The sequence below is a fragment of the Mercenaria mercenaria genome, chromosome 4 (assembly GCF_021730395.1).
Source record: "Mercenaria mercenaria strain notata chromosome 4, MADL_Memer_1, whole genome shotgun sequence".
NCBI lineage: Eukaryota > Metazoa > Mollusca > Bivalvia > Venerida > Veneridae > Mercenaria > Mercenaria mercenaria.
In genome coordinates, this window is record NC_069364.1 from 64,636,735 (window position 1) to 64,649,537 (window position 12,803).

Consider the following 12,803-nt stretch of genomic DNA (forward strand, 5'->3'; position numbering starts at 1 on the left):
TTGCTCCATTAAATCTCTGGTTTATTCGGCGTAAATTGATAAAAAACAAAATAGCATAATATAAAATAAGAATTCCTACAACTAGAAAAACCGTTTGTAAAATCAATGGTATTTTTGGAAATACTTCCATCTTAAACTAACATTAGTTGTTTATACTACTATAAACCCTTGCGAATTAAGCTGTACACAGAGGTCATCAACTTCTACGGTGTTCCGATAGGACCATCATGCTGTTGTACTGTCGATCTAATCAGATTTAAGGGCGGCATACATCAGAACGGCATTTTTAAGACAGTTTCATTTTTTTTTTAAGAAAGATCATTTTTAGCCATTAGATAACCAGATGTTTTCGAGATTATCAAAACTGCTTAATGTTTAGTTATCAGACGACCAAATGTTTAAGCCGTATTTTAGGTATCGGACTACAAAATGATTTAGAATTTAGACCACCAAATGTTAAAAGTTTTTGACGACAAAATGTTTTAAGTGTAACACTAAATATTTACATGTTTCAGAGTATCAAATGTTTTGAGACATTTAACCGCACTGCTTTCGGATAAATTGAACATTTCCTACCGTGAAAATTTCTCTGAGTGTCATGTTCAATTGTGAAAAATATCTTTCCTGAAGAACTCGAAATGCCGGAAGTTAGTGCCCACTGGGTTCCGAGGTTATTTAAAGATGGTGAATAGGAGCGCCGAGTTCAAAAAGGCTTTTGCGGATTTAAAACGCATAGGGAGATGCGTTTTTGGACAGGAGTTTATCACTTGACCCGAGACGTGGGAACACCATTATGACCCCGAGACAAAGGCTTTGTCTAGCGTGTGGAAAACACCAAATACAACCGCCACCCAAGAAGACGCGTGTACAACAAGCATCGGGAAAGAGATTTTCATCTACTTCATGGACAGACGCGGGAATATACTGGAACACAAAATCAATGATGATGCATTGTAAACGCAGACTGCAATTCTTACGTACTCTTGTATTATTGAAGCGGAACAAGATAGACGTATAACTATTTTAAAATATTTTATGTCAGTTTAGAAATTACCGAACGATTAATATTCTTTAGCATCAATCAATATTTTCTTGCTAACTGATCCTAAACTGAAACTAATTTTCATGTGCTCAAGTGGGACCTTCTGAATTGCTTAAGGTATAAACATATAGGGTTCCAGATTGATTCCGTATTACTCCATTACGACAATGCATTCGCGCATACTGCATCACCCACTCTCCTAGAAATCACCCTTCTAGTTTCTGAACTGCTTGATTATCCTTACTACTCGCACGAGCTGGCGCCGATGAACTTCCGTGTATTACTTGAGATTAAGGCCGGTATTTGTGGATATCACTTTGACAGTGAATCATGTATCCAACGCACAACAAGAGAAGAGATTGGCTAATTCAGTGAACAATGGTACATGTACAACGCCACTTTCCAAATGTTGATCACAAGGCACAAAAAATGCAATGACATTGGTGGTGATTGCGTTGAAAAGATTTGAGCCGCACCATGAGAAAACAAACATAGTGTGTTTGCGACCAGCATGGATCCAGACCAGCCTGAGCATCCGTGCAGTCTGGTCAGGATCCATAATGGTCGCTAACAGTTTCTCTTATTGCGATAGGGTTTGAAAGCGAACAGCATGGATCCTGACCAGACTGCGCGGATACGCAGGCTGGTCTGGACCCATGCTGGTCGCAAATGCAATATGTTGGTTTTCTCATGGTGCGGCTCATTTTTAGTACGTTCGCTTGATCTGTAACATGACGGTACATCAAAGTGTGCTGCACTCGGCAACATCAGTTTATGAGAAGGTTAATTGTACATGTTTTACTGCAATAGTTTGCTTTATTGCTAGGAACAACATAGAGGATATTACATGAGTGTCTTTTCATATTGAATTTATTAAACGAGTTGAATAAAATGATAAAATGCGAGGCTCAGCCGAGCATTTTATCAATTTTATTCAACGAGTTTAGTAAATTCAATGTGGAAAGTCACAAATGTAATATTCTTTTTATCACATGTAAGCCTTTCTTGTCGAAACATCAAAAAATCGACTTTCTTTTACTATATAAACAAGACAATTTGACCGACGTCGCCTATACTATAAATGACGTCGACGTCAAAGCTTTATTACACTAGTGTATTATCATTTTTATTTAATGGCTTTATTACACTCCCGCGACGTCAAACATGTGATAAATTAAAATTATAAACTTTCATAGTTTGTTGCTTTCGAACGCTAAATATTCATTTTATAACAAAATTCAACAATTTTTGCGAACGACACACGTGTAATATTCTTTAATAAATCTTTAAGCGGCATAGTATAATATAGTGTAAATATTTTATTATGTCGATTTAATACTTTAAAATATTATTCATTACAATAAAAAATATAATAAAAAATATTGTATAGTTATAGAAACTCTGCCTTTGCAACACAGTTATTCACATCATTTCACAGTGCCATTCTGAATATCTGACGTCATGGACATTAATAATACTGTTTCACTTCATACGGTCATTTGAATGACCAATGCCTGCTTAATGTTGATGACATCTTCGTTTAATGGTCATTTTTATCTACTTATTTAAAAATTCTCGTTTTTCAACAAACATGTACATTCCGTCTTTCGTTCTCATCACCGCGGACATGACTCTTTTCACCTTGTGGTTGGGGTCCAGCCTAAATGTGAAACTGAAATAAAACAGAAACTGAAGTTTAATATTTAACTTCATCGTCAAGTTTTATTAAAAACATTGAATAAATAGCTTTATCACATGTTTGACGTCGTGGGGGTGTAATAAAGCCATTAAATAAAAATGATAATACACTAGTGTAATAAAGCTTTGACGTCGACGTCATTTATAGTATAGGAGACGTTGGTCAAATTGACTTGTTTATATAGTAAAAGAAAGTAGAATTTTTGATGTTTCGACAGGAAAAAACTAGCATGTGATAAAAAGAATATTACATTTGTGACTTTCCACATTGAAATTATTAAACTCGTTGAATAAAATTGATAAAATGCTCGGCAGAGCCTCGCATTTTATTATTTTATTCAACGAGTTTAATAAATCCAATATGAAAAGACACTCATGTAATATCCTCTATTTAATGGGCGCGAAATATCATACTGAAACATTTATTTTAAATCCCAGGACACTTCATGACTGGAAAGCTTATAAGGTATACATACACTAATTATGAAAATAGCGCTATAAAAAAGTATTCGCATGTTTTTGCATTCAAACACTTCTCAATTTCTACGCTTTGTAGAGTTATTTTCCTTTCTTTCCGAAAATAACACGACAGTTGAAGACGAAATAGTAATATTACAGAATTTGTCATGGAAACTAAGGTCATACACTACCACTACAATTTGAAGATTCTTTGTAAGCTGATTTTAAAAGAGTGTGTTTCTTTGACTGAAAAAGATTATCTTGAATCAAACGTGACCCCTACTTCCCTTTCGGGTTTTATACAGCACTAACAGTATTCTTCAAGCAAAATGTAACTTACAGACATTTAAAAGGGTCCAGGTATCAAAAATGTTTATCAAAAAGTAGATTTCGGTATTGGAACCATAATGATAGTCGGAAAAATACGTATACTCCATGTGCGGTACTGGCAGCTTGTGTCTTCCAACGGAAAGCCATGTGCGCGCTGGGCTGCTTTTACATCTGAAAAAATCGGAATAGCCTAACACAGAGACTGCAGTGTTACTAGGGGTCTGCTGCTTTACGAAACTTTTTCTACAGTTCAAAAGCAGTCGCTAGTTAGAGGTTTACTAATTTGTGTCCACCTGAAATACATTGGTATTTTACTGTACTTACTTTCGTAACAGTTTTGTCAGCACAACTTTTTCTTCATTCATTGCAAAATTCTGTCCAATACAGTTCCTATAATGAACAAAAATGTTTATAATGTGGCCTCTTAAAACAATATCAAACACCAAGATAGCGTTACCTGCCCTTATCGGAACTGTAGACGATTGTCTGACAATATTCTTACTCGGAGATTGACAAAATATATTTTTCCAAAGATTTTTACAATATTTTGTATGAAACAATCTTCCTTCTGCAAGTTTAATTTAATTTAATTTAATGGCTTCGTTTTTTGGACACACATTTAGAAGTTTGTACCAAATATGTCTTCGAATATTGAACGCATATAGAATCTATACAGTAATGTATCAAATATGTCTTCGAATATTGGACATATAAATATAGTTAATAACAATGTCTGTGCAATAATCAAATACTTTTTGTTTTTATCATCGAACAAACGTAACATGAAAATTATTTTTGTACGCGATAATCGGACAGCAATATAAACAACTAAACGCATATGTGTCCGATTATTGAACATAATATAAAAATCGAATATAGACACAAATCTACTGCCATACTTTACCAACAATCTACTTGTCCATTTCTTGTTGTACCGTACTGTTCCGTTCGATAGGTTACTTAGAATATTCTTAAAAAATTGTCCCTTTAAAAATGACTGCCATTTGTAAAGAAATGAAAAAAAATCCTGAAAACTACGTTCCACCTACTGTTGTGAATTTTTACTTGGACATTGTTGCGAATGAACCAGAACTAATATATCAAGGGCTAAATGCGAAAGAGGTCACTTTAAATATAATTATATTTAAAGCAGGTATTTATGTGGCTATAGTTATATATTGTTTGTTCAATATTTGTACCTTGGTCCTGCTGAAAACGGCACGTACTGGAAATGTTTGATATTGTCGATATTTTCCTTTGAGAATCGTTCTGGTTTAAACTCCATATGGTCCGGACCCCACAAATTCTCCATATGATTTAGAGCGAAAATGTTTAACTGAATCTTAGTCCCTTTTGGTGCAACACGGTCGCCAAGATCGAACACATTTTCTGTGTCACGGCTCACAACTGGTACCGGTGAATGAAGACGCATTCCTTCTTTAATGCACATTGTAAGGTATTCAAGTTTTGCTAGATCTGACCTGGAATGTGAAATGAATGTTTGATGAAAGGACATGTACGAGGACTTTGCAATATATTTGAGACATTTTGTGAAAAAAAAATGTGTGTGACTGAATGAGCACTAAAAAGTAATTTGCAATAGGCTATAAAAACGACAGGTTGAGAAATTTAGAATTCCTGGTATATTTCGACTATAGGCTATATGTTCTGTAAAAATTGTACGTGTAGCCACATTTGAGCCGCAACATGAGAAAGACAACATAGTGCATTTGCAACAAGCATGGATCCAGACCAGCCTAAGCAGTCTGGTCTGGATCCATGATGGTCGCAAATGCACTATATTGGTTTTCTCATGTTGCGGCTGATTTGTAGAACCACTTTACACGTATATTTGTGTACAAGGTAATTGTAGGTTCTAAAAACATATCAAAACTTGTCATCTATGAGTAAAGCTCCAGGTAACATGTATTTTTCAAACATATGGGGCATGTTTAAGTCGGTGCAACCTCTGTAGAGTAATAACCTTTGGGAGAGACAAATATTGACTGTTATGTGGATGTTGTTGATCCGGGGTGGTAAATTTGATAGTGTATTTCAGCTTAAGGAAAGTTTGATGATGTTGCTATAGAGAGGTTTTGCTTAAGAGAGGGCCGCTCTGGAGAGGTTGCGCTGTAAATTGTTCTGCATTACAGCTACTTCCTCCGTTTCTGTGCAGATCTGTACATCGTTGTAAAAACGTGAAAGTATACCATTCCAAGTCATCAGACTCCCTGCCCTCCAGTACATCGTCAATTTCCGCCTGACATTTCCGCTGACACTCGGTATTTTCCGCCAGCGAGTAAAGAACCCATGATATGGCACTAGCTGTTGTGTCGTGACCTTGTGATCAAAAATAATAAGTACAAGAGCTGGTAGAATACGAAATACCCTTCTTGATGCTTACAGTAACTGTAAAAGGATCAGAAAATGTTTGTTCGCTGTGCACTGGACGTTTCACGAACTGACCTCAAATCAATAGTTATGGGTCGTTTATCAGTCATAAGTAACCTCCGTATCAAATGTGATCTTAGACCAAAGCATCTTCTAGTTAATTAGCAAAAATATTCTACTTTTCTGGGTCAATGTGACCTGACTGACCTTTGACCCACTAACCTCAGAACCAATAGGGGTCATCTGCTGGTCATGATCAACCTCCCTAGTATTAAATTTCGTGATCGATTAAAGGCATTTACTGCATTCAAATCAGAGGGGGATATCTCCAGACAATGATTTCACTACTATAATTCAACGCCCAAGGGTTCTCAAGCTACCGTACAGAAACGGTTTAACTGTTCCCGGTCACTGTGACCTTGACATTTAACCTTCTGATCTCAAAATAAATAGGGTTGATCTGCTAACCATAATCAATCGTGATCAAAGGCTGAAAAAGTTTTGAAATTATTGTCCAGAAACCGTTTAACTGTTCCGGCCCACTGTAACCTTGACCTTTGACTTACTGACCTCAAACTCCATAAGGGTCATCTGTTGGTAAGGCCAACATCCCTATCAAATTTCATAATTCTAGGTTCAAGAGTTCAAAAGTTATAATTAATAAACTGTTTAAATGTTACGGGTCTGTGTAACCTTGACCTTTGATTTATTGATTTCAAAATCAATAGCTGATAATCTGCTGGTTATGATTAACCTCTCTTTTTACTTTCATGATCCTAGGCCCAAACGTTCTTCAGTTATCCTCCAGAAACCGTTCGAATGTTCCGGGTCACTGTGACCTTGACCTTTAACATATCGACCTCAGACTCAATAAGAGTCATTTGCTGGTCATGACCAAACACATTGTCAACTTTCATGATCCTAGGTCCAAGCTGTCTTGAGTTATCATCCGAAAACCGACTGGCCTACGAACCGACCGACCGACCGACCGAAAGACCGACCGACCGACCGACATCTGCAAAACAATATACCCCTCCTTCTTTGAAAGGGGTGGGGGCATAAAAATATGTGATTTATTGCAAAGGCTGCACATGTGGTCAAAAAAGTTGTAACCACCAACATGATGCAAAAACATTGAAGTTAACCACGTAATTGTTGTGTTTTAACTTAAAAAAATGTCTAAATGACATCTAGATGCGTTATTTCAGATATGACAAAAGTACTGAATAATTTACCTTCAAACAAGAAGGTATCAACTTCATTTCGGATTTCTAACTTGGTCAGACCTCGTCCCGTTCCGTCCAAATATTTACGGTCTGTTTCGTCAGCAGTCTTGTCCTGTAAATGTATATTAACTCTTAAATACAAGTAATTTAATCACAATGATCTTAATTACACGTGAAATAATCAAATATTTTACTATTCAACATTACAGTTTATATCATCGGAGAGACAAGATTGGCGACGTTATATTTCTCGTGTTTTTTTAAAGGTTCAAAGTGCAGCCGAGTAAATTCAACACTGGCATAAAATGTCTACAAAAAATATTTTACCAAAGTCTCTTTTCGTTTATCAATAATTTCCTCCGCAACTGAATGTACAAAGTCACAATCCTTCTTGAACTGCCGTCCAACTGGAGTTAGTTTCCAGATGAAGTCAAAGAAGTCAAAGAAAGTAAGCGGATGACTGGAACAGAAATGCTTTCGTAAGATACTATATGCACGTTTTATTCAGATATTTCAATGACTGTTTATTATTATTCAAATGAAAGTACGGTATATTTAACAAATTTGTCCCCAGAAGACCTAGGCTGAAAAAGACTAAGATAAACATCACATCACGTCAACGTTTCTTTCAGGCTGCTGAATTCTTACATATCCTTAGGACGACCAGCACATATTTATGCAATCTCGCCAGGCATATGTATGTTTTTGACAACACAGAAAATGACGTCACTTGACCTTCAGCTATTTCCGGAAGTAAATAAAATGAAAGTAGAAATGCTAAACTTGAAAACGAAAGCCGCATTTTGATTATCTCCAAAAAAAATGCCTACAACAAACAATAAAAGAAAAAATTTCAAAAAATTTTAAACTTTTTTAGGGGGCCAAAAAATTTTTTTTTATGACAGTTAAATGACACAAGTCAAAAATAAAATAAATGTAATGGTTTTTAAACTAAAAAGTAACCAACTGTAACAAAAATGATTTAAAAAAGAGTAAACCCTCTTTTGGTTTTCATTCAGTCCTTTCGTGGGGAAAAAATACCCGAAAAATTTTCTTGTTTTAAAAATTTTTTTAATTTTTACCTTAATAATTTTTATTTATCCTGATTTTTTGTGTTAAAATTTTTTTTTCAATTTCCACAAAAATTGTTAAATGTTAAGTAACATAAAAAATGTAAAAGTCAATATATTAAAATGGCGGGACAAAATTCAATAAAATCACTAAATTTTTTATTGGTTTATGTTTAATAAATTTTTAAGACGGGTAAAAGATTGTGTAAGAACAAAGGGTTTTATTGATTTTAAAAGCGCCCCTCAACCTTCATTAGGTTTTCCCATTTTTAAATAACCAAAAATTTTTTGAAAATACACACGCTTTTTTTAAGGGTCCCCTTTTTACATAAAAAGGTTTTAAATTACTTGTTTTTTTTAACAAAATATTTGATGCTTATTGGGTAAAAACGTAAAAATTCCCCCCCCCCGTTTTTAAAAGGTTTTTGAAAAAAAGGGCCAAACCGCAATTTTGGACCTTTTTTTTTTTCTAGACCAATTTCGCCCAGGGTTGAAACCCTGTTTTTTTTGATTCGTTTTTTAACGGGGTTAAAAAACCCCCTTTAAAAATCATAATTTTACAAACCAAATTTGGGTTGGAAGCCATATTTCTCCATCTGGGCGAAAATTTTAAAAGTCAAAAACGTTGGAAATTTTTTCATAAAGATAGGCCTTTTTTTGGGGTATGTTGATGTAGGTAACATTTCAAATTTATGGTGGAAAAAAGCGAGACAAAGGTATGTTCTTTGCAGCAACTTGACGTAAGAAAATAACCTTGAAGTCTGGACACTACTATGTTTAAAATTTAAATGTTAAGTTTACAAAAACACGTCCCTGCAATATAGGAAGACTAACCGCTTTATCATACAAAAAATGCCACTGGAAAAAGCAGTGTACAAAAAAAACAACAACAAATAAATAAAAATAAAACAAGCAATCTGCTGATGTAATGAAATTTTTTAAGCTGTATTACAAAACCCCAATAGCGAAAAGAATTGTTAATCTTTTAAAATGTTTTAAAATTAGGGTTTTGTTTTTCGGGAAGAGAACAAATTTAAATTTTTTTATTATTGATATTTCGGCCAAAACCCGGTTAAATTTGATCAAAGGTATAAAAATTATGAGACCAAAAAGCTTTATTTACATTAAAACCCGAAAGTGACTGTTTTTTCCAAAAACAAAAAATTTTAAGTTTTTAAAAAGCAGCTGTCAAAATTTAAAAACAAAACCCTTACTGTCACTTTTAAAGATAAAACACCTTCTTCGGGTTTAGAATAAATTTTGGTCGGAAACCAATGATCAGAGGCTTGTATAACAATCTTAAGGTTTTGCGTCCCCCTGCATTTTGTTTTTTGCTGGGGGAAAATGCGCACTTCGTGATTTCCAAGGGTACCGGACCACGTTTCTGAAAATCTCGAATCTCTCACCTGACCGGGCCTTGCTGTTTTAAATTTCTTCAAAAAATAAATTAAATTATATTGTCTCTGTTTTTGTCTATTTTGTTTACAATGTGTTTTTATACAACCTTTAAGGGTAAATTTATTATTCGTGAAAATTTTCTAGTGTCTTTTTTATTTTTTGAATTATTCAACTTACGGCGTTGTTTTTTATTAATTGTCCTACGACAAATAGATAGTTTAAATCTAAAAGATACCGCAGTTTTTCCCCAAATTACATCCCACAATCGTGTCAGCTGTGATTGAAAACTGTTGTGTCGGCTTCTATCCCCGAAGTGGAAGGCGGGGGTTGCAGACTTCTTTTTTCGCCCCCTTTTTCCCCGTTTGCGACCAAAAACCCTTTTCCTAACCAGGGGCCTTAGGAAGGGTAAACCCCGTTAAAGTCCGTATCTTTTGGTTCGGGGGATTTACAAAGATACATTTAGGGAAAAAAAAAGTAAAAAAAAAACCAAAAAATGTAGAGTCATTATTTTTAATATTTCTTTGGGTTTAACTTTTAAATTTTGTTTTTTTTCGTGGTTCATTCGTGCAAAAAGGTGAATTTAGTTTTACAAAATTTCAAGGCGCTTTTGGGGTGATAGAAAGTCGTTTTGAGCCAGGGAAGCGTCGTGTGAAATTTGGTGAAGATCGAGGGAATACGACGCAAAAGAGCACCTGCGGGCAGGGGGCGCTTTGGTTTTTCCCTGGGGGTTTTAAATATTAGAAAATACGAGGCCTGGGTAAAAAGCACCTGGGTAATTATACGGTGCACGTCCCCCTGAGGTTGCGGCCGCTAAGACCCTCGGGGTTTTTTTTCGCTCGCGTAGACCCTGGGTGATGGGCCCCGCATCAGAGCCCCTGAGTTATATTTTCTTGCGTGTGCAGTGCATAGAGCCCTGTGGAAAAGTGTTTTGCATCAGACCTCTGTGTTATAGCAATTGCATTAAGCCCGGGGTGATAGCGCATGGCGTGAAATTACCCAGAGCAGCCGAGTAGCAAAGGTTCAGCCAGATTTTAGCCAAAGTACCGGGTAAGGCCCCCTCTAAAAACACACGGGTTTAAGACGACCATACAGCCTGGATGAAGGCGGTACTCGATTTCCCTGGGTGCAAAGGGTCGCAAAGACCCCTTAGAAGTAGACGTTTGCATTAGACCCCTTTCCCTTGCCGTTTGTAGGCAATGTCAAAACCCCCTGGGTTTATTAAAAGGGTCGCATCGTGCTAAAATCGGATTTGGGCCCAAAAAATTTTTCAGAAAATTTTCAAAAAATTCCAAAATTAAAGATTTCTTTTAGGAGTTTTGGGGAACTTAGGAAAAAGTATCGAGATTAAGAAAATTTTCACAATAATATTGCGAAAACGTTCCCATTGAGATAATCTTTTTCAGAAAAACTTTGCTTTAAAAAGCACCGGCTATCTCGTGGCAAAAATTTAAATGAAAAAAATAAAACCCATTACGAAAGTACTGTTTGTTAATGGAGGTGACGTTAACAAGGGCCCGTCAATCCAAACCTTCCAGATGGATTCATTGTTGGTTTAATGAAATAAATTAAAAAAATATATTAAAATGTAAAATGATTAAAAACAAATTAAGCGTACCGTTACTCTTGCAAATATTTCCTAAAATTTTGGGACTAAAAACAACTCCCCGGGCTTCATGAATGGAAAACCAACAAAACAATGAACCTTGGTCATTCCCGTTTTCATTGCAAGTTTCAAAAAAATGCATCGCTGTTCCCTTTGAAACTGGAATAAATTGATTTATATATAAAAAAAACAGAATATGAAAAATTTTTGGCGCAAAGGCTTTTGAGAATTGGACTGTATGGATGTAAAAATTTAAAAGGCCCCATAAGGAAAAGAGGGTGACCTGTTTTTTTTTAACATGATTTTTCCGATAAAATTAAAATTTGTGAAGCATCCAAATGAAGAGAAAGATGAATTCGCCAGATATTATTTGATGCATAATTTTTTTAAGCTACAAATTTGAAAAAACTCTACTTTTTATCTTCAACCTTTTTACACATTAAAAATGAGCCCAATTTTTGTGGTTAGGGGGGAAATGAAAAATCAAAAAATTTCCCCAAAAAATTCCCAAAAAAAATATTAATAAAATCAGATTTTTAGGTTCCCCTTCCTTCCCTAAATTTATTAAAGTTGTATAATCACGGGAAAGTACTTTTTACACAGACCCCTTGGGAGGAAATCTGTTACGTTTTAGGATGGGGATTTTTTACGCATATTAGCCGCGCCATGGAAAACCCCCGGGCTTTGCCCGCAGGATCCAACCAAACGCATCCGCGCAGTTGGTAGGATTCAGCTGTTCGCTTTCAAACAAATTGCTTAAAGAAACCTTTGCGAACAGCATAACCCAAACCCAGATGCGGGGGTCCGCAAATTTGGGCACTTTTTTGATTTTTATGGGCGGTCAAATGAAGGAAAAAAATCGTGCTGGGGTTTTACTTCCCAAAAAAAGGGGAAAGATTTTTCTTTTTTTTTTCCAAAAAGGGGTTTTTTGTTACTAGTCAAGAAAAGTAGTCTTTTGAGACACAGTTTAACATGTATTTTTAAGTCTTCAAGGTTTTTGACATAAACAGAAATTTGATATAAAATTATAAAAAGGAAATTAAATTAAAAAAGAAATTTTTAAATTGTATTTTATCCCATATTAAATCAAAAAACAACCCCGAAAACTTTTTTTAACATAACATGTAAAGGTTAAACTTCTGATATTAAGTAAAAAGTAGTAACGAAAATTACCCTTTCTCACCTACATGTAAATTAGACACTGACCTATATAAAGAAGTGTTCCCCTCGTTATCTTAAAAACTTAAAGAATGAATGTCGATCAAACAATAGCCGACTTACATAGACTAAACTACCAAAACCAATCCCTTTTTTCCCCGGGCCCCTTTTTCCCCCCCTTGAAACATTTTTTCATTCGTTGAAATAGTTGTAGTAAGAAAAAATTATATATGATATAAATTCCACAATCACAACCCATTTAAATAACGGGGTAAATTTTACCCTATTTTCACTGACCCGATTCCCATGATCTATGAATGCACTTGTCACGACCTGTAAACGTTAAAAGTTCTGGCCGCCACCGCAAAATAGAAAAATAAAAGTACTAAAAAGTCAGAAAGGGGCTATACTAAACGCGGTTTAAAAAT

At 35.2% G+C, this 12,803-nt stretch overlaps 1 protein-coding gene across 1 annotated transcript; it reads right to left on the reverse strand.

Annotated features, from left to right (window-relative positions):
* Positions 1-2,302: 2,302 nt before the first annotated feature.
* On the reverse strand, positions 2,303-11,159 carry LOC123551974 (cytochrome P450 4F8-like). Its single transcript, XM_053542245.1, has 7 exons — positions 11,143-11,159; positions 7,474-7,606; positions 7,156-7,258; positions 5,740-5,869; positions 4,729-5,010; positions 3,854-3,919; positions 2,303-2,714 (listed from the first exon to the last, which is right to left on the reverse strand). Exons 1-7 carry the CDS (start codon positions 11,157-11,159, stop codon positions 2,600-2,602), a joined length of 846 nt encoding a protein of 281 aa, XP_053398220.1. The 3' UTR covers positions 2,303-2,599.
* Positions 11,160-12,803: the final 1,644 nt, after the last annotated feature.